The 26,130-nt window shown below is 41.7% G+C and overlaps 2 protein-coding genes across 4 annotated transcripts; one reads left to right on the top strand and one right to left on the bottom strand.

The window, feature by feature from the left end:
* Positions 1–9: 9 nt before the first annotated feature.
* On the bottom strand, positions 10–15,441 carry LOC128619127 (structural maintenance of chromosomes protein 1A). Its single transcript, XM_053643051.1, has 26 exons — positions 14,990–15,441; positions 13,169–13,357; positions 12,703–12,815; positions 12,329–12,532; positions 11,059–11,297; positions 10,621–10,879; positions 10,400–10,540; positions 10,223–10,305; positions 9,614–9,713; positions 9,380–9,487; positions 8,323–8,508; positions 8,041–8,220; positions 7,190–7,336; positions 6,967–7,104; positions 6,758–6,874; positions 6,535–6,641; positions 5,795–5,936; positions 5,543–5,688; positions 5,211–5,364; positions 3,865–3,975; positions 2,691–2,847; positions 2,426–2,580; positions 2,186–2,337; positions 2,004–2,073; positions 1,803–1,913; positions 10–1,710 (listed from the first exon to the last, which is right to left on the bottom strand). The coding sequence occupies exons 1-26, from the start codon at positions 15,096–15,098 to the stop codon at positions 1,630–1,632; spliced, it is 3,699 nt and encodes a 1,232-aa protein (XP_053499026.1). The 5' UTR covers positions 15,099–15,441; the 3' UTR covers positions 10–1,629.
* Positions 15,442–18,862: 3,421 nt separating this feature from the next.
* LOC128619813 (suppressor of cytokine signaling 2-like) lies at positions 18,863–24,907 on the top strand. Of its 3 annotated transcripts, XM_053644262.1 has the most exons (4): positions 18,863–19,248; positions 19,383–19,501; positions 21,303–21,556; positions 23,137–24,907. In XM_053644262.1, the coding sequence occupies exons 3-4, from the start codon at positions 21,310–21,312 to the stop codon at positions 23,622–23,624; spliced, it is 735 nt and encodes a 244-aa protein (XP_053500237.1). In that variant the 5' UTR covers positions 18,863–19,248; positions 19,383–19,501; positions 21,303–21,309; the 3' UTR covers positions 23,625–24,907. The 3 variants fall into 3 exon arrangements, with proteins under 3 accessions (XP_053500237.1, XP_053500238.1, XP_053500236.1); XM_053644263.1 differs by lacking the exons at positions 18,863–19,248; positions 19,383–19,501 and adding an exon at positions 20,532–21,186; XM_053644261.1 differs by lacking the exons at positions 18,863–19,248; positions 19,383–19,501 and having other exon boundaries at positions 21,209–21,556.
* Positions 24,908–26,130: the final 1,223 nt, after the last annotated feature.

Genomic DNA, 26,130 nt, shown 5'->3' with positions numbered 1-26,130 from the left:
TGGTTGCCAGATTGGAGAAAATGGCTGATTTATAGCTCCATCGGGGTTTAAACAAACACCAAATTGAAACTGAACGAAAAATGAGATTTCTTACGCCGTTTTGTTGATGCAGTATAGAACCTGATCATCCCGTGCCTCTGTCACAGGACTGACCTTTGCCCTTTGACACGTGTAAATCCCTAATACTACAACCAAAGTTAAAGTGAACACTTTTAACAACAAATAAACTTCAACACCATAGTATCTCTCCGCCCTGAACGACCCCGCATATTAATCTTTAGAATTAAACACATGATCTTTGATAACGTCCGAGATTTAGCTTGTAATAAAATTCCAATGTTTATTTTAAACCTCTGCCGTCGACATGTTAATTCGCTTTAGTTTATGGTTTCCTAGATTACCCACAAACCCCGGGGGCATCACTGACGCAATCATAAACCGTTCAAATTTCACAAGCGGAGCTATTTTTAAATCTTCGCTCTATTCCTGAAGTCAGCAACATAACGTGCTGTGAAAGCTTGATATAAGCTTGACATCTTATATGTCCAATGTTCTGTAGAAGGAAGGGGGTGTGTGTGTGTGTGTGTGTGTGTGTGTGTGTGTGTGTGTGTGTGTGTACGTCGTAAATCTTTCACAGCAGCACAAGAAATATTCACGTAGTGTTATTGAAAATCCAGTTACTCCGGGGGGAAAAACCCGATCGTATCCTACGTTTCGTATCGTATCTTCTAGTTGTCGATGAGTTACTCGATTCCAAAAAAAATCCGTAATAAGACTAGCTATTCGATTAGGACAAAAATAACGGCACCCTATAAAAGGAGGAGGAGTTATTGTGCGTCTACGGTGTGGTAAACTGGGAGCTTTAGCGCGGCCCTCTTCCACGGTTTAGTTGCCATTTTTTCATGTTAAACCCTCTCTGAGCTTTGCTTTTTATGGAGTTTTGTAGGCGTGGCTAAACTCAAACCAGCTGTACGGTGAATATTCTTGCTAATTTGAGTTATTAACACGTGCGGTAGGCTTAACTTGAATAAACGTAGCTACAACAATTATGCACAACTTTAATAACATCGTTTAAAACAAACTCCTTTAAAAATCAGATCTCTGATCTTAAGGTTTAAAGCGAGCACAAAAGGTCTTACTCGGATTATTAAACAGTTTATTGTCCAAAAAAAAAACAAAAAAACAAAAAAAAAACCGAAACCCCCCCCCCCCCCCAACAATAATTTTACACTTTAGTTTAAGAAGAAACATCTAAACATATAAAGCACAGCTAAAAATCCTGAAGCGCCAAGGTTTTAATTCATACTGAAAAACATGATCGTACAAAAAAGGGGTCATGTGACGGGTGGAAGATCGCTAATTTAATACAAATCCATCATAACGATCATGATTAAAGATGTACGTCGGTAAAAATGGCAAAAAAGCGAGTGCAACTCTCAACATGATTACTGCTAAAACGCAAAAAAAAAATCCCAAAAACGAATGTAACGACATCAGAAATATCACGAATATTTTATACGACTATATAAGAGGAATAAGTGACCAGGAAAAAAAAACAAAAACCATTTAAACACAACGGGCCGAGGTGAAATTCAAACCCGGCTTGTGTTTGGGAACGTGTGAGCTTCTTTACTCGTTAGGGTTAGGGTTTGCGTCTGGATACTGGGAGAGGTCAAAGGTCAGGACCTTACTGATCACGCAGTCTCCTTGCTGTAAGCGGAGAACAGACAGAGATATGGTTTATGTGAGATTTATAAGATAATACAGAGTAAAAAGCGAAGCGAGTTAGTGAGCTGACTGACCTCGGGATACACGCCGATGAGCGAGTCAGCCTTGGTGTAAAACTCCTCCTTCAGCGAGATGACGATGGCTTGGAAGTTCTGGACGGACTGGTCTTTAATGTAGTTAGCGACCTGCAAGTAAACACGTGAATGCGTTAAGATCGACGTGATCGGGACGTTCGGTCAAGAACGAATAAATTTAGCGCCGCCCGGAACGCCGACCTTGCCGATGTTGGTGTTGTCCAGAGCCGCGTCGATTTCGTCGAGCACGAAGAAAGGAGCAGGTTTATAGCTGGAAGACAAATAAGTGCTATGTCATTAGTGTCATGATGCAAGATGTTATTGTTGACTGTTTTTGACCGAGTTGGGATCGCGAGCTCTCGTAATTACGCAGACGTTCTCACCTGTGAATGGCGAAGAGTAAAGCGAGAGCGGCGACGGTCTTCTCTCCTCCTGATAAATTATCCATGGGTCTGAAACGTTTCCCAGGAGCCACGCAGTTATAGTTGATCCCGTCCAGGTACGGCTCCTCCGGGTTCTCCGGTCCGAGGAAAGCCTGGAATTACACGACCCGGAGTTTTAACGGCAGGGTTTCGTCACGCTCGCCGATACGGATTTCTCGAGATAAGGGGAGGGGAATTCACCTGAGCGCTGCTGTTGCGCGAGAGTGCTTTGTAGATCTCGTCGATGTTGGTGGCGACGGACTCGAAGCAGGCGTTGAAGCGATCGAACCGCTCCTTCTTGATCTGCTCGAAAGCCTGCTTGGCTTTCTTTGCTCTCTTCCTAGCGGCTTCGAATTCTGAAACCGTGACAGCGTACGATAACATCGTTAAGAGTTTAGATTATTCTTCATAACCTGGGGAAGAGAACCACACGAGGAACCACGGGAAGAACTAAACCGGCTCTGACCGTCACTCGTCTCCTGGAATTTGTCTCGGACGCTCTCCAGCTTCTCCATGGCCTTCATGTTGGGAGCGCTGATCCTCTGGAGGATGCTCTGCTGCTCGTTAAGCCTCTGCTGAAGGGTGTTCATCTCGCCTTTGATCTCATCCTCCGACAGAGAGTCCTGAGGTACGCAGACAACATAAAAACCACCGAGTTCATCAGCTTGGACGAACGACCTTCATCTTGTTTGCGTGTTTGTTTATAATTTAACGCCATACCAGCTAGCATGGCTATTTCCATGACAACAAACAGGTTAAAATGATCAATTAAAATACATTTTTTTTAAAAAATCTAAACGCTATCCTACAGAAATTTTTAATAATTTCATTCAGGCAAATAAAAACATTAAGAATTTAATTATTACTTAAATATTTTTTTTACACAATTCAGTTTAGACCTGGAATTTACAGTTTTTGGACTTTAACATTGAATCAGTAATAATAAAAAATATTATTTTACAGATCCACCCTGAATTCTTAAAAAGACGTTTAACACTTAAATGCGATCAAACTCAAATAGCGCACCAATTATAATAATTTTAAATATAAAAAAATATATAAAGCTACCAGAACAAACGTCCGTTTAACTCCAATAGTTATACGTGTAAATGAACGAATAAACTCAATAGACGGATTCTCATGTTAACCGAAACAACATGAATTAATTCGTATTCATTAACCGGCGACGTTTGATTCATTTCAAATTATAATCAGGATTAAAATAGATATTAATTACCATTAATAATGCAGCTCCGGCTATAAGGTTGGTGTACCTAATACACTAGCCACTGTCTAGCAAGTATTTGTTTTAATAATCTATACTGTGAAAGAGGAAATGACGGCTTCTCAGTAAGATAAAATTCGGAGAGACGAGTGGGCGGACCGATTCGTTACGTTCCTAAAACTCCCCGAGGATGTTTTTATTTCTCGTAATTATACACTTCTTACAGATTCGGAAGCGTTTTGTCCGTTCGAGGCGACTCAGAGTATCGTACGAGGGGCTGGAGCGATTTTTTTTTCTTCTTCAAACCGCACGAACGCTCTTGGAATTCGATGGAAAAAAGAATCGACTGTATGTTTGTTTAAATAAATAGGTAGGTAAATAAATAAATAAATAAATAAATAAATAAATGAAGTACCTTCAGGTCTTCAGACAGGCTGCTGTAGTCGATCTCGATGAGAGCCTCTTTGGCTAAAACGGTGCTGGATGTTTTCTGGCTGCTGCTCAGACTTTCTTCCTGAGAACTTCCCTGTGAATGTGAACAATTATTACTTTACAACGTGCGCATCAGCAGGTGTCGTCGCTCAAAAATACACCAGTAAGAACCGGAGATCAGTACAAACAATTAGCTCAGGTGGTTTAAGCCCCGCCCCTTATTCCACGCATTCAGTAATGTGAAATAAAATCTAAAATCGATGAGTGTTTGAGCTAGCTAACATCAGACAAGTGTACAGTTAACATCGGTTCACTATATTTAATTAATAAATGTATCATATAAAATAAATAAATAAATAAAATAAATTAGCCTACAACGGAATATTACCCGAAATGGTGGAAATGCTCATTTTACTGCCTTTTTTAAGCTATCGGTTCCGGATGATTTAATAGTTTAGAGAAAAAAAAAAATTTGAATTCGCAAACACTAGTACCAAGTAGCATGAACGCTAAAATCAGACATAAAAACAGCTAATAAACAATAGTTTGTTCGCGATAACATCTATAATATCATAACATAGTTGCTAATACATGAAAGAAGCGTCCGGACATTTCGGCCTTGAGACTGACGTGCTGAACGAGTCAGTTTGTCGTCTTCACAAACATTTACGCAGAGTTTGATTGGAGATAAACATGGGAACTGATGATCCAAGGGTCTAAAACTATAAACAGTCTTAAGTCAGATCTCACTCCAGGAAGGTCTGAAGCAGCTTTTATCCCCTTCGAAATTTCCATTCGATCACATGGCCTTAAGACTTTACAGCGTTTGATTACAATCATACTAGCTCTGAACTACACGTAGACAAGATGGCTGCCGCACGCATGTATCCTGCTCGTTCGGAGAGCACAGCTCGTGCACATCCTTAGAAATGATCGTGACATGTCTGCGTGGTACGATACAAACATCATCCTGTGTCCACAACTGAATGAACAAACCAACGTCGTGTCCAACCACGTTAGTGTATGAATTTTAAAAACCTCTCATACAGCCTTTAAACTTAGTAAAAAGTTCTGTTTTCAGTACAGGATCTTTAAGATGACTAAATACTTCTGAATGTAAGGTCGGTTCATGACAACAATCACGACGACTGCCGGACATTTTACAGGAGAAACATGGATGATTTTGGCCCTGATGTTTCGTCTAGTGCTACTGTTTAAGGTGCGCGGCCGAGTGCGCGATCAACGCTGCTCGCCCTGCTGCCGTGTCGAGTATAAACCAGCGGGTTCGCTTTAACCGCATTATGAAAATGAATCGACGGAATAAACGACCTCCTCCTGGCTGATGTCGTCCATGGTTCCTGATCTGAGAGGAAGTTTGATGTCCTGCATTTTACAGGCCTGCAGCAGGTTGTGTCTGTCGCTGCGCTTCTGCTCCAGCTTCGTCTCAATGGCCGTGACCTCCTTCTGAAGCTGCGTCAGCTCTCTAAACGCACACGAACACATACACAACAGTGTTTATATAGCGCTTATCAAATACAGTTCGCTTTTACACTTCCAGCTCGCTGCGTTTTCTCATCGGCCAAACATAACTTGTTTCGAGTACTCATAAAAACAGCAAGAGTAAACAACAACAACAACAACAACAAAAAAAAAACCCTCACTTGTTGGCTCCACCGAGTTTCTTACGGATTTCTTCCATTTCGTGGTTTTTGTCGTTGACCTCCGACTTCTTGGTGAGGTGCTGATTCTTCAAGTCCTGAAGCTGAGCCATGGTCTCATCGATGATCTTCATGTGCCTCTGCTCTTCCTGTTAGAAACCGTCATACGGACACACAGACACGGTGAAACACAGGTTCCGAACACACGCGCGTCAGAACATTTAACAGGGTGAACGTTCTAGAAACATCCTTCACCTTCTTTAGTCTTTCGATCTCGCTCTCGTCCTTCTTCACCGTCTGCTCCCACATGATGACCTTCTCCTGGTCCTCCTTCAGCTGGTTCTTCTCGTAATCCAGCTGGATCGCTAGGCGAGTCTTCTGGGTCTCAAACTCCAAGCTGCGTGAGGAATATATCGGTTTTAAAACAAGCCCGAATAATCAACTGGGGGGATGGGGGGGGTGGGGAGTGCTTCAGTTGTTTTCGATACTTACATTTCAATAAGAAAGGAATAAAACGCTCCGTATTAAAGAACGACATTTTATCTGTTTATAAACGGACACTCTGTCACCAGCCTCTCTTTTTTTATTCTCTCTCAAAGTTAATAAGACTGAAAATAAAACGCAGCTTGTTACGTTAATGAAAAAACGCAACGTTCTGAAGACGTTCCCCGTGTCATAACACGTTACAAAGCCGACACTGGAGACTCCTTCCATTCATTTTCTAACACTTTAAGAAAAAAAGTCTCAGATTACGTGGTGTGTTCGCCACACAAGTCCCCGTGAATGAGTCGTTACTATAGAAACGATGACGTATCAGAAGAAGTGCATTAATATAAACCAGCGATTTACAGAATCAGAAAGTTATTCAGCAACTTCGGACCCAATCGGAATCGAGAATTCAAGAAATTCATATAATACTAATGAATTATCATAATATTCGTGTGATAATATTTCTGTATAAACACAGAAATGGACAATTTTCATCCGAATCTCACCGCTTCTTTGCGATCTCATTCTGCCGTTTCACTTTCTCCTCCTCAAACTCACGGATGTTCCTCACTCCGATCTCCTTGCAGAACTCCAAGAACACTTCGTCCTCCACCTGGAAAAACAAACAAACAAACAAAAACAAATGATAACAGACGTAAATAAAGACCTCGAACGGGACGTTTTCTCGTCCTCCGCTGGGTTCTAACTCAATGATGTTTTTCCTCGTACCAAGTTCATGCGGTCTTTGAGCTCCTTCATTTCTCTCTCACGTGATTGGATGATCCTCTTGATGTCGTTGATACGGGGCCCAAAGTTGGCCAGCTCGCTCTCTAGCTTGGATTTTTCCTAAAATAAAAAAAAATTTTTTTTCAACGTAGCTGTGTCTTAAACATAGCATTATGACGTGCACATATATATATTTTCTGTAATTACCAGACCTGCATATTTAAGGACAGATGGCGAGTTTTGGTCTGCTCGAGATCGCTCTGAGAGTACTTCAGCCTCATCTGCAGCCCGTGAGCCTGAGACTGCACCTGACGAAGCTCCGCCTCCTTTCTTTTCGCCTTCATTTGCTCCTACACAGGACAGAACACGTCGTTCAGCCACCCGATTGCCCGCAACGTTCCGGCCTCACGCACAAACATTTTCTACGGTTTTCACCTTGAGCTCGTCGGTGAGTTTTTCCTTCCTGTCCTTCAGCTTGTCCACGGCTTTTTCGTCCCAGCGGCGAGCTTTGGCCTTCAGGTCACTCGCGCCTCCAGAGATCACACCGGACTTCTGGAACAGTGTTCCGTCTAGAGCCACGGTCTGTGAACCGAAAAGGCAAAACAAGCCGGCTGAATACATCTAGTAATATAGAACACTTTACAAATCATTTTTACCTGACGTTTTACACACACGTGTTTTTTTTTTTGTCCTTGTATCTCCTTTCTAACAAGGTTTTTAAGCTTGATGGACTTCTCACACCCTGACCTATTTAACTAGAGGATATGTTTTGGACCGAGAAAAGCATTTCTGTAAATATCTCTGGATTTAAAAAAAATAATTAATAAATTTAAATAATGTAGTACAGTAGCTCGTTCACATAGACGGACTAAAACTGCGTGTAATCGTTGACACGGTGAAGTTTTCTGTTCTGTTAGGGGAAAAAAAAAACACTTTTTTTTGGTCTTATTAACTTTGAGAGAGAGAAGATAAAAGATAATGATGAGGAAATGACAATATTTATAGCTGCTTTACACACAACAGGAACAGGAAGTACAGGAAGAAACTTGATTCAGGACGTCCCATGACGCTAAATGTAAATATAAAGGGATAAAAAGCATATTTCTGTAAACAGAAAGGTGGCCGATTGTTTATCCTACAACAGTACCTTTCCCTTACTCGTTTAAATTAACCCGCAGAGCTTTATTTTCGCAAAAGACTGTTTGTAGAACTTTATAGAAATAAATTGTTTACAGTAAAAATGCCCGCTACGTTAACGCAACACATAATCGCGAAGTAACGAGGACCTTGTGCCTGTACGGTCCTCCGAAAGCGATCCGGCGGGCGTCCTCTACGTTCTCGCACACGAGCGCGTTCCCGCAGGCGTACTGCAGAGCTTTCTTGATCTGTGGAGGCTCGTAGCGAATGACGTCGATCACCAGCTTGGCACCGCGCAGCTCACGCAGCTTCTCGTCCGTGGGTTTGACCTGACGGCGAGAGCGCAGGGACGATTAACACGTTTGCCTACAAAAAAAAATAATAAAAACACTGAGCGTCTGAATTCGACGGCAAAACTACAGAAAGTTCACCTCGAGATAGTCCAGAGGTAAGAAGGTTTCAGGTTCTCCTCTCTGCTCTTTGATGTACTGGATGCAGTCACGTCCGGTCTTCTCCGAGTCCACGATGATGGCGTCCATGTTTTTGCCCAGAACTTTGGTTACGGCGATCTGGTACTTTTTCTGAGTGGGCTGGCACAGGTCTATGAGCCTTCCATACTATAGAGAGAGAGAGAGAGAGAGAGAGAGAGAGAGAGAGAGAGAGAGAGAGAGAGAGGGGACAGAATCACAATAAGTGCATGTTTGTTTATTTTTTAGAAATTTACACGTCACACTTTCACTTTGAAATTGGTAGACACTGGACGCTAAAGATTTTCAAAAACGTTGTCCTGTCCTTGAGTCACATCACCCTGTCTTTTATGGGCGTGGCCACTTTATTTTTAGATTTACACGGCGCTTCGTATTAGCACTGCGTTCGTGTCTCGCAATTTTCGACCTGTAACTAGGAAAACTCTGTCAGGAGCTCGGGACGGTCTCCTCGACCCCCGAGTTCATCGAGTGAAGTCCGAGTCAAGTCAAACTCACGATTGTTTTAGTCGATATTGAGATCACGATTATTAAACACGATTACTCATTGATTTTGGAAACATCATGCATTAACTTAACTTTTTTAAAAACTTTACTGAATTTTTAACAGTGCATATAATTCAACTGAATAAAAATTGGCTCAGGTGGTAGAGAGGGTTGTCCACTAATCGTAGGGTTGGCGGTTCGATTCTCGGCCCACGTGACTCCACATGCCGAAGTGTCCTTGGGCAAGACGCTGAACTAAAAACGCTACAGCCTGGCGTGGAGTGAGTCTGGCCTTTCAGGGAGATTCAAAAGCGCGCTGCTGTAAAGAAACCCGGCGTGCGGTTTTTAAAAACACAAAATGAGAGCGGTGCGAAACGGAATGTGGCACGATAATAGTTTTATCTCCATTATTTTATTTCCATACTCGTAGGAGGCCGTGATCGAAACTGAAATCTGAAATTCGATGAACCGCACAGAGCTAGACAGATCGATTTTGGACCGGCCCGTTTTGACGTACCACTGATCCGGGATAGAGTCTCTTGATGCTCTCCATGATCTCGGCTTTGCGCTGCTGCCTGCTGTTCTCCTGTCGGTCTATACGAGCGTCACCGAGCTGCTCCATCACCTGCACGGAGGAAAAAAACAAACAAAAACACCACAGTGATGAGATCCTTTCCTCGAGCTCATCATGAAGACGGAACTGAGAACTGATCCACTGGCATTTAAGAGACGATAGCGAGCGGAGGTGTACCTGGTTAAGCTCCATATTAATCTCATCGATCCTCCTCTTGGCTTGCTCCACCTCCTCTGTGAGCTCCTCCTCCATCCTCTTCTGTTCATCTAGAGACTGTCTGTAACGCAGGAGGAGAAGATAACGACAGCACGTGGCGATAAATGATCTCGTGCTGCTTATAACGAGGAGCGCGTAGATGATATCGAAATAACGGAAAGACATGAAACGATACTCTTGATACTCGTTTATCAAGCTGGATACGAACAGATTTATTTCGTAAATAGCTCTCTGTGCACATGACCTTTTATGGAGTTCTGTGGGCGTCGCTACATGCAAATGAGCTGCATCGGGAACAAGCTTTACACTTTACGTACGCTGCAATTTTGTTGTCTTTGAAAATGACAAAGTTTGAAACCGAACACGGGGTAAAGATTCATCAGAAAAACAAAAAATATAAATGCAATAAATAAATAAATAAATGTTTGGAAGGAAAGACTGCTATAAAGGAAGTGAAGTTGCTTTGCGTAATCTTAAACGTAACTATAAACGGATCGAATTTATGAAGTGTCGCTCTTTAATAACGTCTCCGATAAAGTCCGAGGCGTTTTTGTCGCCGTCGTGGTGTACCTGCTGGTAGTGATGTAATCCTCGAGCTTCTCGATACGCTTCTGGTTCTCCTCGATCTCTCGGATCTTCTGCTTGATCTTAGCCTGCGACGAGACGACATTCGGACATAAAGCAAGACGCTGAGACTCACGACACCTTGTTCTCCTGACTCTGATTACCGCATTTATTCTACTGTACCTCCGTCTCCACTTTCTTCCTCTCCTCCAGGTCTAGGCGGTCCTGGTCAGCTTTCTGATCGCGGTTAAACTTCTCCAACTCCTGGGCCAGAGTAGCGGCTCGCTTGCTAGCCTCTTCTTTCAGACGGTGATACGCTTTAACCTATCGGCGCACAAACGGCTCTCCGAGATCAGTGCATGCTTAAAGGGTTTAGATATCTGATATTTGTATAGGAGGTGTACCTGGTTCTCTTCGAGCTGCAGGTCCTGGCCCTGGCTCTGCGCCTCCTCCTCCATGCGCTCCTCGAACTCCTGCCTGGCCGTCTCCACGGCTCTCTGCTCGCGCTCCAGCTCGTCCATATCCGCCTTGCGCTTCTTGTAGCACTTCTGGGCGTTCTGCAGGGATTTCCGTGCAGCCTCCAGCTTCTTGATCTTGTGAGCCGTGTTTTCTTTCGCCTTGATGTACTGCGGCCTTTTCTGGTTTAGCTCTGCGTCCTTTTCTCTGCGGGCGGAAGAAACCAACCACTTCATCGCCACTTAACAACGAACGCTTACGTTTTCAAAAATTCCTAAGACGTTAAATCTGTATAAACACGAAATGGAGCCAAAAAAAATCGTCCACTTGTAAAAGTTATATTATATTATAACCTCGAGTGTATAATTCCCATCTAAACCGCTCACTTGATCTCTTTCTCGACGGTCTGCTGATCCCTCATCATCCGGCCGAGCTCCTTCTTCTTCTCCTTCAGCTCCTCCTCCACACGGTCCATGCGCTTGCGGTCTTTGTCGATCTCTTTGTTGCGCTGCGCCAGCTCGCGGTTCAGTTTCTCTATCTCGCACTCGTTGTGGTAGAGCTTGAAGAGCTGTAGCTGGACGTTCGCACGCACGACTTCGTCCTTTAGCCTCTGGTAGCGCTCGGCCTGCGGGGGGAATGACACTCGGATAATACTGAGCGGACCGTGTAGGGAATAAACCACTCCGCGTTGTGCTGTTGTAGGAAAATAATCAATGATGAGGTGCGGTGATGAAGCGGAGTCACTGATCACCCTGAAGTTGATTATTTTCCTGTACGAAGTGCTTTATTCCACTTACACCACAGAAAATCTTACTGACTGTTACTAAACACTGACACTGGAGACTCCTTCCATAAAAAAGGGAGAGAGAGGAAGAAGGAGGAAAAACAAGGAAAGAGGGAGAGAGAAGGAGGGTAAAAAGAGGCAGGGAGAGGGACAGACAGGGAAAAGGGGGAAAAATATGAGAGAGAGAGAGAGACAGACACACACACAGAGGGAATGAGGGAAAAACAGAGAACGATAGAGGGATGGAAGGAGAAGTAAACAGTTGGAGAAAGAGCAGGAGGGGAAAATAGAGAGAGAGAGCGATATGGAGGGAGAAGAAGAGAGTTGGAGAAAGAACAGGAGGGGAAGACGGAGGGAGAGAGAGAGAGAGGGATGGAGGGAGAAGAAGAGAGTTGGAGAAAGAGCAGGAGGGGAAGACAGAGGGAGAGAGAGAGGGGTGGAGGGAGAAGAAGAGAGTTGGAGAAAGAGCAGGAGGGGAAGACAGAGGGGGAGAGAGAGAGAGAGAGGGATGGAGGGAGAAGAAGAGAGCTGGAGAAAGAGCAGGAGGGGAAGACAGAGGGAGAGAGAGGGATGGAGGGAGAAGAAGAGAGCTGGAGAAAGAGCAGGAGGGGAAGACAGAGGGAGAGAGAGAGAGAGAGGGATGGAGGGAGAAGAAGAGAGTTGGAGAAAGAGCAGGAGGGGAAGACAGAGGGGGAGAAAGAGAGAGAGAGGGATGCAGGGAGAAGAAGAGAGCCGGAGAAAGAGCAGGAGGGGAAGACAGAGGGAGAGAGAGGGATGGAGGGAGAAGAAGAGAGTTGGAGGAAGAGCAGGAGGGGAAGACCGAGGGAGATGGAATTAAAAATGAATCAGTGACCAATCAGAATCACTCTCACCTCTTCTTTCTCCTGCTTGGCCTCTTTGCGCTCAGCTGCGATGTTCTTCTTGCGGTGGTAGTTGAACTGCGTGTCCTCCTCAGCCTTCACCATCTCCTTCTTGCGCCGGTCGTACTCCTGAGCCAGCTCACCGGAGCGAGAGATCTCCTCGAACAGGGCTGTTCGCTCCTTAGGGTTCTTCATGGCGATGGACTCCACTGCACCCTGAGAGTCACGACAGCGGAAATGTGGCGTGAACATTAACTGCAGCTCTTGCGCTGTATCTGCGTGCTGACGTGCTGCTGAGACGTGATCAGCTGATGGGATAACTGCATGAATAGGCAGGTGTTCCTAATAAAGTGGACAGTGAGTGTACACAGTTAAACGCATCTGACCTGAAAGACCAGGAAGTTCCTGGCTTTGATGAGAATTCCGAGTTTCTCCAGCTCCTCACTGTACTCGGGCAACCCCACGACTTTACTATTAATGCGGTACTCCGACGAGGATCCTGGGAGGGAGAGAGAGAGATGGAGGGAGAGAAAGAAAGAGAAAGAGAGAGAGAGAGATGGAGGGAGAGAGGGAGAGATGGAGGGGGAGAGAGAGAGAGAGAGGGAGAGATGGAGGGAGAGAGAGAGGGAGAGATGGAGGGAGAGAGAGAGAGAGAGAGATGGAGGGAGAGAGAGAGAGAGAGATGGAGGGAGAGAGTAAATAGACAAAAACAAATCTCAAAATACCAACAATATCACCACAATTCTTCTTCTTATTATTATTATAGTATCCGTACACGTGGACATTTAGCGTGATCTACATGATACGAGTGTGTGTGTGTGTGAGAGAGAGTAAGGTTCTCAGCAGCCTTACCGATGATGACTCTGGTGAAGGAGCGCTCTTCGCCGTTGTCCTCCTGGTACACCATGCTAACGAAGGCCCGGTTAGCCGCGGGTTTCCCCACCGGGGCGCCGTGAATCAGATCTTTCAGCGTTTTCACACGCAGGTTGCTGGTTTTCTCCGCCAGCACAAAGCTGATGGCGTCCATGAGGTTCGACTTCCCTGAAGAGAAAAAAAGTACAAAAAAAATGCATGAACCGATTCTGGGTGTGTTTGAGGGGGCGGGGCTTATAATCACAGGTTCTGGGTCGATTGCGCAATTCCGTAACATCACGTTTCTACACACGGGTTTAGGAAGATAAAGGGTTCTTCAAAGGGTTCTACATGAAACCCTTTCCGATAACAAAAACTGGGAATCTCTAGAACTTCTTTGGTTGGACCTTTGGAGCTTCTGTTTAGAACCAGTCAATGAAGCGCTTTCTCATGAGAAAGAATTCCAGAAGAACCATTTTTAGGAAGCAAAGAACCCTTAACTATCCAATGGACTCCTAAAGAACCCTTTTTTAAAAAAAATAAAAATGTTCCAAGCACCAAGAAGCCAAATGTCAAACTTCTAGAGGAGCAGCAACTTGTGAGGAGTTTTTACCTTATTAAAAAAAAAATTGTTCTTCAGGGTTCTTTAAGGGTTCTTCAGGGTTAAATAGGGGCAAAGAACTCTTAACTACCCAACAAACTATCACGAACCATGAAGAACCCAAATGAGATGTACCAAAAAGTGAAATGTTAACGTCCGGACAGGTTCTGAATGAGCTGTTTTTAACCGCACAAATAAAAATAGTTCTTCCAGGGTTCGTTGTATAATTAAGCGTTCCTAAAAGGGTTCTACAGGTAACAGGGTAACGCTTTCTGATCGGAAACACTCCTTACAAAATGTAGCACTCAGTTAAGAAACCCTTAAAGCTTCGGCGTAGAGCCCTGAGAGCTTTTCCGTCAGGAAGACTTCCAAAGAACGTTTTAGAAAATGACGACGAATCGAGAAGAACTTCTGCGCGTGATTCCATACGTCACTTGTACGTGGGTTTGTGAAACGGTAGCTACTAGGTTCTAGATTGGTACACAACCACGGTGAGCAGAAAAACATCTCAGCAGGCACAACACATCGAGCACTGAGGTGGATGAGCAACAACATCAGAAGAACACATCAGGTTCTTCTCCTGTGATGTCAACCAAGAACTGGAATCTCCGTCTATCAGGGCACGGACTCGCCTAAACTGGACGGTCTTCATCCGTGGTCGCACGTCCACCTCAAGGTTCGACGTCTTGTTCACGCCGAGATGCTTTTCTGCTCGTCACGGCTGTAACGCGTGATTATACGAGTCACTACATGCTTCCTGGCAGCTCGAACCAATCTGGCCGTTTTCTTATGGACGTGGTGTTTCCACCCACAGAACTGTCGACTCGCTCGGTGGTTTTTTTGTTTTTCGCACCATCCAGTGTGAACTCTACAGAAATTCTCAGGAGATCAGCAGTTCCTGAATCCTCAAATATCCGCACCATGGTCAGAGAGATCAGACTTTTGCTTTGTTCTGATGTTTGATGTGAACATTAATGAAGATCTTATCGTGCTGCTGCTATATGATTAGCTGATTGGATGAACGAGCAGGTGTTCCTAATAAAATGGACGGCGAGTGTATATTTCAGTTCCTTTCCTGCCAAGTAATAGCACTACTATGTTATAAATACATTACATGTATCTACGTAACTAAACTAGCTGAAGAGCTATCTAAAGTATAACTATATGCATTAATTAATTAATTGATTGATTGATTGATGTTATGAGTCCACTCTACTCACCTGATCCATTCGGTCCAATAATCGCAGTAAACTTGTGAAAAGGCCCGATTATCTGTCTTCCTTTGTACGATTTGAAATTTTCTATCTCGATTAACTTTAAATAACCCATTTTACTGTACTAAAATGCGATTTAAATACCAAAATTCAAAGAAAAAACGCGAGAACAACATTAAAAAAAAAACACCGTTACGAATTTCTAGCTCCCTTGCTAGCTTAGCCAGTTAGCTAAAATGCTAACACTGCCATTAGCACGGCTTATATATAAACAAATATCAAACTAGCTACACCGAAACTGCAAACAAACGCATTTACACTCGATAAATATGACTATTTTTTTAATATAAGTTCCGCTGCAGTTGTGTTTTTGGGGCTGAAACACAGCCAAACTTGCAGCGGACACGGAAAAATAAACACACTTGTCTGCGCGCCTATTACAAAAGCGTTGTCGCGTATTCTCGCGAGATTTGGACGGTTACGAATAGACCCGACGTCCTGTTGAATCTCGCGGGATTTGGGAACACAAACCGAGCTCGTGAAGAATCGTAGGAAATCCCGCGATATTTCAAGATATCACAAGCAAGAACAATGAAATTATGCCGTTTTGATATAAAATAGATTGCAGTAATAATAATAATAATAATAATAATAAATATTATATACACACACACAAATGTTTCTTTTTTGTATATTATAGCAAAATATAATATACAAAATGGGGGTGGTGGTGGTGTTTAATTTCTTTTTAGGGTTTATTTACGAAATAATAAAACAGCCACAACTTAAATTTTAAAAAAGTTATGGTTAATTTTAGGATTACTTTTACTGGGTGTAAGATTAGAATTATGATTAGTTCTACTGAGGTTAAGGTTAATATTTTAATTACTTTATTGTTTAGGCTAGGACTTTAGACTTTAGGATTAGGATTACTTAGACTGAGTTTAAAATGGATTCATTTCACTGATGTGAAGTTTAGGATTAGGATTAGTTTATAGATCTTAAAGTCTGGATTAGGCATAGCTTTACTTAGATTAATGTTAAGATTGGGATTAGTTTTATTGATGTTAAATTTAGGATTAAGATTACTTTTGCTAAATCTAATTTTTTGATTAGGATTAGTTTTACTGAGGTGAAGATTAGGATTAGGATTATTTTTTAATAAGGATTATTTAGCTTTACTGAGTTTAAGATTATAAACAGTGTGTGTGCACCTTACCTTTAGATGAGGCGACACGGACATTCCGAACAATGGAGTCTCCAATGATCACGGCGTTTGGTTTGGTCTCACGGAGAGAGGCGAAGCGGTACCTGGTGGAGATCTCGAAGACTGTGGGCGGCGGACAGGGAGAGGTCCTCGCCCGGGGTCTGGCCCGTGCCTTCCACTGCTATTAATAGTTCATGCTTTCGTCACCTCTAGGCTAGATTACTGTAATGCCTTACTGTCTGGATGTTCCAGTAGGAGCATAAACAAACTCCAGTTAGTCCAGAATGCAGCTGCAAGAGTCCTAACTAGAACCAGAAGATACGACCACATCACCCCGATCTTATCCACACTGCATTGGCTCCCAGTGAAATCTCACAGTGATTATAAAATAGTACTACTGACCTATAAAGCACTAAACGCTCTCGCGCCACAGTACCTAAGCGAACTTTTGGTCTTTTATGATCTGCCACGCCTACTTAGATCAAAAGGTGCAGGCTATTTGTTGGTACCTCGAATAGTGAAGGCTACAGCAGGGGAAAGAGCATTCTCTCATAGAGCCTCACAGTTATGGAACAGTCTTCTAATTAGTGTTCGGGACTCAGACACAGTCTCAGTGTTTAAATCCAGGCTGAAAACATATTTGTTTACTCAAGCCTACCAGGAGTAGACGTTCTTTTACACAAAGTACACAGTCTTATCCATCACTGGACAATAAGAATACCTAATAATCACGCCCTCCCTTTACCTCCCTCTTCCTCTCTCCTTCCGTCAAGCCAGACATGATTTTATGGAGATACCAGTGATCATGACCCTTTCTGCATGCCGGACCTGCCCGATCCATCCTGATGCCCTACCTCTGGATGGAGCTCTCATCAATTGGAGGCTACAGCCTGGAGATTGCTGAGGATGGTACCACTCGGACTGCAATTACCACATGCAGATTTACACTCAGGTCCCCTTTAGTGAACAGTGGACTAGTTCAACAAACAGACTTCATATAAAAACCATAATGAACTTTCTTTTACTTTCACACTATCCGATGTTACCCAGATGAGGACGGGTTCCCTTCTGAGTCTGGTTCCTCTCAAGGTTTCTTCCTCATATCATCTCAGGGGGTTTTAGCTCACCACCGTCACCACCGGCTCGATCAACAGGGATAAATTCACACACTTAAAATCTCTATCCTGTGTTTATATGTTTCTGTAAAGCTGCTTTGAGACAATGTCCACTGTTAAAAGTGCTATACAAATAAAATTGAATCAAATTGAAATGAAGGTTAAGGTTAGGATTAGTTTTACTGAGGTGAAGGCTAAGATTAGGATTAGTTTTAATGAGGTGAAGGTCATATTTAGGATTAGTTTTACTGAGGTGAAGGTTAAGTTTAGGATGAGTTTTACTGAGGTGAAGGTTAAGATTAGGATTAGTTTTACTGAGGTGAAGGTTAAGATTAGGATTAGTTTTACTGAGGTGAAGGTTACATTTAGGATTAGTTTTACTGAGGTGAAGGTTAAGATCAGGATTAGTTTTATTGAGGTGAAGGTTAAGTTTAGGATTAGTTTTACTGAGGTGAAGGTTACATTTAGGATTAGTTTTACTGAGGTGAAGGTTAAGATTAGGATTAGTTTTACTGAGGTGAAGGTTAAGATTAGGATTAGTTTTACCGAGGTGAAGGCTAAGATTAGGATTAGTTTTACTGAGATGAAGGTTAAGATTAGGATTAGTTTTATTGAGATGAAGGTTACATTTAGGATTAGTTTTACTGAGGTGAAGGTTAAGATTAGGATTAGTTTTACTGAGGTGAAGGTTAAGATTAGGATTAGTTTTACCGAGGTGAAGGCTAAGATTAGGATTAGTTTTACTGAGGTGAAGGTTAAGATTAGGATTAGTTTTACTGAGGTGAAGGTTACATTTAGGATTAGTTTTACTGAGGTGAAGGTTAAGATTAGGATTAGTTTTACTGAGGTGAAGGTGTAGCTCTAACAGTGGTGTAGCGGGTAGCGTTGTTGCCTCACACCTCCAGGATCCGCAGTTCTGTGTGGAGATTCATATGTTCTCCTTGTGGTTTCTTCCGGATTGGATTCTCCAGAAATTGTGTGTGCACGTGTGTGTGCACATGACGGATTGGCTTCCCATCCAGGGTGTATTCCCACTTCACGCACAATGTTCCCTTGATATACTCCAACTCCACTCTGACCCTGAGCCCAGAAAGAATAATGCACAGGCCTGGCTATATATATATATATATATATATATATATATATATATATATATATATATATAAATATAAATATAAATATATATATATATATATATATATATATGCTAGTATATTACACTCTGTTTAATATTACACAAACTACAATACACAGTGACAATCTTGCCAATAAAACATTGTAGATAACTGAAAAAAAAAATCAATGACAGCCCATTCATTATCCCCAATAGGGAGTTCACTTCCGGTCCCTGCCATGACGCAATTCTCCACCTACCAAGAAACTCTGGTGTTGTTGCTCAGCGGCAGTTTCTTGGAAACGCACATCGTGTGTCATTTATCCTGTGTGAATAAATCCGTGAAAAGAAAAAAAAAAATTCCATGCTTAGGCCTATAAGTTGCACCACGTGACGCACGGGGACGCTCATTTGCAAATAATTGCTGCGTAAAAGTGGATAATAACATGGAGCTTAATTAGAGCAACGTGTCTGTAATTAAGTTACATTTGAGGCGGATTGGGTAAGGATCAGATCACACACACATATATATATATACACACACACTCACACTCACATACACGCACATACACGCACACACACGTGATCTAGCTTTCTGGGAATGTTCCTGGAAAGCAGCGCGCTGCTTCAGAACGGAGGAAAACCTGTAGAAAGATACACACTCGCACAGGATCCTGCGGTGGACACAAGCTAAGCGACAAGATCCTGATTTGTTGATGGACGTTTGCGGTTTAAAATGGTTTAAAAACCAACCCTACACACATATAAAGTGGAAGAATTGGTAGTGAGAACATGCCCACGGCTGCGGTTTAGGGTTGGACAACACGAGGTCTGTGTCACCGCCTGGCTGTGTCTTGTATCCTGGACTAAATCTCTCCTTTTCTTTTTCTTTTCTTCTTTTTTTTTTCTTTCATAAAGCCAAACAAAACAGCTCTGATTTTTTGGTGTGTTTGTGTGTCTCAGCGTGAGCAGCCTTATTTCTGAAGTCTGGAACCTGGGATAAATAATTCACACAGTATTATTCTAGGATGTGGTGAACTTGCCGCAGTGCTTCATTGAATCTGTGCAACTGCATGGAAAAGGTAAGTGCTGCTTGTTGTTCTTCATGAAGTTTGTGATTTAAGACAAAGATTAGAAATGCTTGAACACACACACTTCAGGTCTGAGTTGGGGTGTGTGTGTGTATATAAAATGCAAGAAAATAAAATCAACTACAAACAGAATACTTCTCAAAGTATAGATAGGGGTTGTTTTTTTTTTTCATGCAAAGCTGTATAAAGAAATTGGAGCACATGGATCTATTTAGTATTATTTTATGACAAACATTAATGATTAACCTAAACAAACGTTGGCTTCAATTTAAACCTCCTTCTTCTTTTTGTGGTAATGAGTGACATTAATTGAGCACATCTGGTGTAAAGCCTCTATTATTCTGTATAATGTGTAAATTGGTTTCATGTTTAAACTGGATTTAGGGGGGAAAAAAGAAACGGATCTAAACTATGACTCTCTGCTGTTCGATTTATGAAGACGATCTGTGGAAAATCCTTGGAAAGAAAGGGATTCGATGTTTGTTTCTTTCTTTCCTTCCACAAAAGCCATGGCTCGTCTTGATTTAAGTGCACTTCTGCTACACCCTTGTTTGCTATTTCCTCATATCTGCTCATGTAGGATTCCTCGACGTGGCTTTAATGACACCCACTCGAGGTGGTAGGCTTTTATGTATGTGGATTATCAGAGATGAATAACTAGGTTTCTGAAACCCCACCACCATCAGGGTTTCCTTATCAGGAGTGCACTCCGTTTGATTGAAGGCCACTGGCATTGTGTTGGGCTCTCCTCTGTGGAGAGATCAGGAATAAATGATTCTTCACTGTCTCATAAATGGCATTGAAGGTATTGCAAATGACTTCATAATAGAACAAATGTAAGGGTTATTTTCTTTAATTACCTGCGCCTTTTAACTAAGAGCAAAACACTATGAAGTCAAAGATGCTTTAAATAAACAGATGTTGAGATTTAAAGGATGTTTAAAAAAGTGTTATCAGCTTTAATATTCAACCAAACTACAATACAACATTATTATTATTATTAACATGGTTCTGGGAATATTGGACTTCACAGCTCATAACATATGTGAAAACTTCAAAATGCAATATTGTGTTTTTATCTATATTACACTTTTATCCCAACATCAAAGAGTAATATGATGATGATGTAAAATCTTTAACATACAAATCTGAAAGATTACAATTTAGCATTTTACACGTTATACCTGTTGAATGAGAAATACAAAATTAGACCCTAAATTAAAAAAAAAACTAAAATAAAATTCTCTTTATGAAATACCTTCTAAAGTTTATATTTTAAATAAAGGCTAGAAGAAATGCAGCCTCTAGCAAAGTAATATTAAAATATGAGATGGTTTTTAAATATACATTTAAACACACTTAGTTTAATTTGTATCAAATGATGCATCTCCCTCTAATTTAAAGAATAAATATACAATATTAAATGATTTTGAAACAAATGTGGTGTCTAATATTAAATATGAAATGAAAAGGTAATAAAGCACGATGCTGTGTAACTCCTCTGCCGTCAGCTCTGTGGTTTATGACCATGTTTAAGTTGTATCGCGTTCATTATGTGTCTGTAAAAAGCAGAAGGACGGATACGTAGCTGTCGTCAGGTCCTGGATTTCCCGTGTCGTTTGATGGGTCTGGATTTTGGCACAAACCCTCAAAGCACACTTGTATGTTTTTAAAGCGTACGTCTAGGCTTTAGCAGGAAAGTTCTGAGCGTTCGGGTTCCTGTGCCAAGTTGAACACATGGACATGGTTTATTCTCGATGCTCATATTTTCTGCTTTTATAAACCGCTGCAGATTTTGGATGGGGCACACACAGTGCATCTCCAAGTCAGCAGAGAGCGAAGCGTTTGTGGCCCAGAGTGGAAGCTGGAGGCTCGATGAGCTTTGTATTGACCTGTCTGGGACTCCTGCGATCAACCCAGACCTCATTCCTGAAAAACTTGACCCCGGAGTACGAGTACAGGCGCACAGGCTGGAGCCGGACCTAGTGGATCCAGCTGAGGAAGTCCAGAGATTAAAGGATGCTATGACACACCTTCAAGAGTCGGGTGAGGGAGAAACCAGTTAACCCTTAAAATCCCAAATTATACAGATAATAAGCAGATTAAAAAGTATGTGTTCTTTAGTAAATAAATAACGTTTGGCAAATCGCTGTGGTCAAAGAGGAATAAAACACAGGGACGTGCTGTTGTAGGAAAATATACACTGTTACCATGGGTACAGTGACTCCGCTTCATTACATCATCCTGTTGATCATTTTATTATAACAGCATGAATGTTATTCCTTACACAAGTAGTATTTTAGTACAAGGCACGATGGACCATTTTATAGTGCTATGTATCAGATTTTTTGGCATTTATTATTATAGATTTAATTTACTTGAAGTACATGGAAATGGCATAGAACTTTTTTTTTTTTTTTTTTTTTTTTTTTTTTTTTTTTAAAATGAGTTTTCACTAAATTATCCATTTTATAAAACCTAATGGAATGTCATACTGTAAGATCTCACTGTCTCATATTTCCGATACTACCAGTCTTATTCCTGGGAGATAATCATTATAAATAAGCTCTTAATCTTGGTCAGGGTCACGGTGCATCTGGAGTCTATCCCAGGAATACAAACTGAATAGGCACGGGTTCCTCACGGTGCACCATGCACATTCACACCTAGATGGATTGGCTAAGAAGTCTTGCCCCTATCAGCAGGTTTTTGGGTGGTGGGAGGAAACTGGGGACATAGGGAGGATGTGTCCGGCAGGAACTCTACCCACGGAGTCATTTCCAATTCTCCTAATAGTATTACTACTATTAAATTGATGTTTAGTGTACTGAATTTTTGGAAGATAAAAACTGTATCGTCTCATAATCGTGCGATAGTCATAATTTCAACATAATCCTAAATTGAGATACTGATTCATAATGTTTGCTATACTAAGTCGTAATTATGAGATCTTAATCCTAATTATGATGTAGTAAGAAATAATTGAGAAGTCATAATTGTGACATAAGGTATAACTTTGAGATACTAAGCTGTAGTTATGAAATGCTATGCTGTAAATGAGATAACGAGCCATAACTTTGAGATAATAAGTCATAATTGAGATGAGGAGAATTTAGTGGCGATCGTGAGATAGTGAGCCATAATATTCGAGATATGAGAATAAAGTGGCGATCGACAGAAGCCATAATTGAGATACTAAGCTATAGTTATGAAATACTATGCTGTAAATGAGATACTCAGCCTTAATTGATATAGTAAGACATAATTGAGATACTAAACAATAGTTGAGATACTACACCATAACTGTGCGATAACCAGCGAAACCAACATTCAATTATGTCAATTATGACCTGTTATCTCAATCTTTTTTTTTTTTTTTTTTTTTTTTTTTTTTTTAAAATAGTATCTTGAATTTATAACTTGTATGCGTTATAATTTTTTGCCTTACTATGTCAATGATGAGATGGTATTTTGATTTTATTTTGTCAATGTTTACTTATGGATTATTTTTTTTCCAAGTTGTGGAAATGGGCTTCCTCAGAATCCGTTTATCAAACGGATAATCGAACAAGTTGATATCAAGGAGGTGTGTTGGAATAATCATCTGGCTGTCCTGTTTTTCGCAGGCTGGTACTGGGGCTCGATAACTGCAGCTGAGGCTAAGGAGCTTCTGAGCAAGACTCTGGAGGGTTCCTTCCTCGTGAGAGACAGTTCGAGCCCGCATTACCACCTCACCCTGTCCGTGAAAACCGAGCTCGGCCCTACGCACCTGCGCATCGAGTACATGAACGGTCAGTTCGGCTTCGACTCTGTAGTGATGGCTCGGCCTCATCTCCGGCAGTTTAAAGGAGCGGTGGAATTGGTGCAGTATTACACTCTGGCCTATCGCAGGCAGGCGGCTCTCCGGGAGCTCGGCACGGATCGCCATACACGTCCGACTGCAATGGCGGAGAACACGCTGAAGCTCAAACTCAACAAACCGCTATACAAGGCTCCGCCCAGTTTACAGCACCTGTGCCGTATAGTTATAAACCAACATTCTCGTGATCACAGACATTTACCTTTGCCCGAAATGTTGAAGGAAATCCTGCGGGAATATCCGTTCGTACTCTAGACTGCCTTCAGTATTCCATTTGAGTAAATATTTCAATATTTCCTGATATCATTCAAATTTGGGCTTCCTGCCCCCCCCCCAATGAAATTTTTTTTTTTTTGTAACGGACACGATTAATCAGCACAACCTGATCTCGCACAATAACCATATCCATATATTGTAATTGTAGCCGTATGTAATTTACCTACAAGCACTAACCCCGCCCCCTTATCCAAACCTCAACCAATCAGCACTTTATGTATGAACTGGCTCACGAATCACGAGTTCTTCCAAATCAATTTAGAAATCAAATTCCGTTGTCTGTTCAAAGCCATCATTTTAAATCGGTTATGAATTTGCTGTTAAATGAGTGAGTGATGTTGTATGATTGTTACCCATGGCAGCAATTTATCCGTAAATGAAGTGCGGCAGTGTGTCGATTGGGGTTTAATATCGGTGATGTGTCTAGCGTGTATATGTCTGATGGCTACAGTCGTAATGTGAGTGTTATATAGTCTGTTTGGCAGCTGCATGGGAATGGTCAAAACAACAGTACAGAAATATTCCTTTTTGTTTTTCTACCTGTTTTGATGACAGTTCTGGCATATTACAAGTGACACACTCCATCCATGTAATTTTTATTTTTGTGTCCAATGTAACATAATGCAAATAACAGTCCGTCATCATGGTACACGGATATCAATCACAGCTATGTCATGTTTACAACCAACTCCATAGATTTAATTCGTATTAATCCATCAAATGTGGAACCCCCCCCCCCCCCCCCCTTAAAAAAAAAAAATCTTCAAAAGTTCAAGTAAAACCAAAATAAAGAATTATATGCATCTAATCACTGGCTTTTGGTTTCCTGAATTGTAAGTTAAGCTGCTCTTTTTAAAGTGAACATTTTTAGCAAACAAAAACTAGCGAACAGCTAATTGTTCTGGGGGGAACAAAAATGGATGACAAATGAAAGGGAAAAACCGAAATAATGTAAGAACGCCAGAACTATGGCGTGTCTGGAACTGCACTGGAAGAGATATTTGAGAGAAAAATACTTCCAAATGATCTTGCATTGGTTGGGTTTTAATGTAGGCAGGGTCATCCGGGAAGAAGCCACGCCCATCAGCATGGAGACATTTAATTGTAGGATAAAGGTATCGGATTTATTTTGCTGTGACTCTTCCCTCTAATGCGGACGTACTGTATGAGCAAAAATAATTAAACGAATGTTCCTACAGCATTTCCTTTCATTTGTCACCCATCTGTAGCCTGTGTGCTAACAGCTAGTTGTCATGACAGAAGGTTAATGATACTAGATTAACATGTTATACAGGCAGGTCCGTAAGTATTTGGACAGTGACACAATTTTTGTAATTGTGCGTCTGTACACCACCACAATGGAGCATATAAAAGGAAGCAACCCAGATGTGATTGAAGTGTAGCCTTTCAGCTTTAAGTCAAGGGGTTTATCAGAAATATTGCACTAATTGTTTAGGAATTACTGCTGGGTTTCTTTGCAGAGTCCCTCCATTTTCACAGGCTCAAAAGTAATTGGACAATTCAGATTTGTCTAAAGTGAAAAGCCGCTCAGTTGGGTTGAGAAGCTCCTGGGTTGTACAGATGGACAATGATGTACCAGCCTATCGGTTTTGAAGCATTTGACTGAATTTGAGCAGAAAGCTTCAGAATTCATCCTGCTCCTTCTATCAGCAGTCACATCAATAATCACCAGTCACCCGGTTCCACTGGCAGCTGTACAACCCCACGCCATAACACTACCTCCACCATGTTTGACAGGTGATGTAGTATGCTTTGGAACATGAGCCCTTTCTTTTCCTTCTCCATACTCTTCTCTTCCCATCATTCTGGTACAAGTTCATCTTGCATCAGTACTGTTCAGGCTTTTTACCAGCGATGGCTAAGTCTAATATGGATTTCTGTTACCAGTGGTTTGCACTGGGGTCTTGAGGTAAACTATCTGTATTTCCATTCATAAAGGTGTCTCTCGATCGGCTGTACTGTAGAGTAGGTATGTAATGCAACGACTCCATTTGTGTTTAGTGCACCAAAATATCAGCATTTGTATTCAGACTTAAACCGGAAGTGGGTGTGGCCTAAAACACAGGTTTTTCTTTTTGAACGAAATGTAAATCTCACGAGAAACATGGGAAAACACGGGATAGAAAGCCCCGATGTAGGAATCTCTGCCGTGTCAGCACAGTGTATGAATTCTGCCTCTGATGGTTCCTCAACCTCGGCTACATCATTCTAGTTCAGAACCGGTTTCAGCTCACGCAGTTAGTCACTTTTGTTCGTACCCGCCTGCGACATTTTTCTAAAGAATTTGTGTTTTTATATACCAGAATATAAACAAACTACTATCTTAATTTAAATCACCGCAACCCTGATCATGCAGTTACTAAGGATTAAAGAAAGACCAGCATGTAAACGTGATGTCGAAGGTTTACGGACGCCTTGTAGAATCTGCAAAATGTCATTTTATTTATTTATATTTATTTTAGTA

This window comes from Ictalurus furcatus, chromosome 15, assembly GCF_023375685.1.
Source record: "Ictalurus furcatus strain D&B chromosome 15, Billie_1.0, whole genome shotgun sequence".
Classification (NCBI taxonomy): domain Eukaryota; kingdom Metazoa; phylum Chordata; class Actinopteri; order Siluriformes; family Ictaluridae; genus Ictalurus; species Ictalurus furcatus.
The sequence above is the reverse complement of the archived record's forward strand: the minus strand, read 5'-3'. Positions and strand labels throughout refer to the sequence as shown.

What these genes read in the sequence shown, in the direction of transcription:
- LOC128619127 (XM_053643051.1), bottom strand. Translation starts at nt 15,098, where the DNA reads ATGGGTTATTTAAAGTTAATCGAGATAGAAAATTTCAAATCGTACAAA. An exon ending in CTTCACCAGAGTCATCATCG is followed by an intron (nt 12,816 to 13,168) that starts GTAAGGCTGCTG and finishes TCTCCCTCCCAG; the next exon opens with GATCCTCGTCGGAGTACCGC. An exon ending in CGCGCAACAGCAGCGCTCAG is followed by an intron (nt 2,338 to 2,425) that starts GTGAATTCCCCT and finishes GTGTAATTCCAG; the next exon opens with GCTTTCCTCGGACCGGAGAA.
- LOC128619813 (XM_053644261.1), top strand. Translation starts at nt 21,268, where the DNA reads ATGCTCATATTTTCTGCTTTTATAAACCGCTGCAGATTTTGGATGGGG. An exon ending in GACACACCTTCAAGAGTCGG is followed by an intron (nt 21,557 to 23,136) that starts GTGAGGGAGAAA and finishes TGTTTTTCGCAG; the next exon opens with GCTGGTACTGGGGCTCGATA.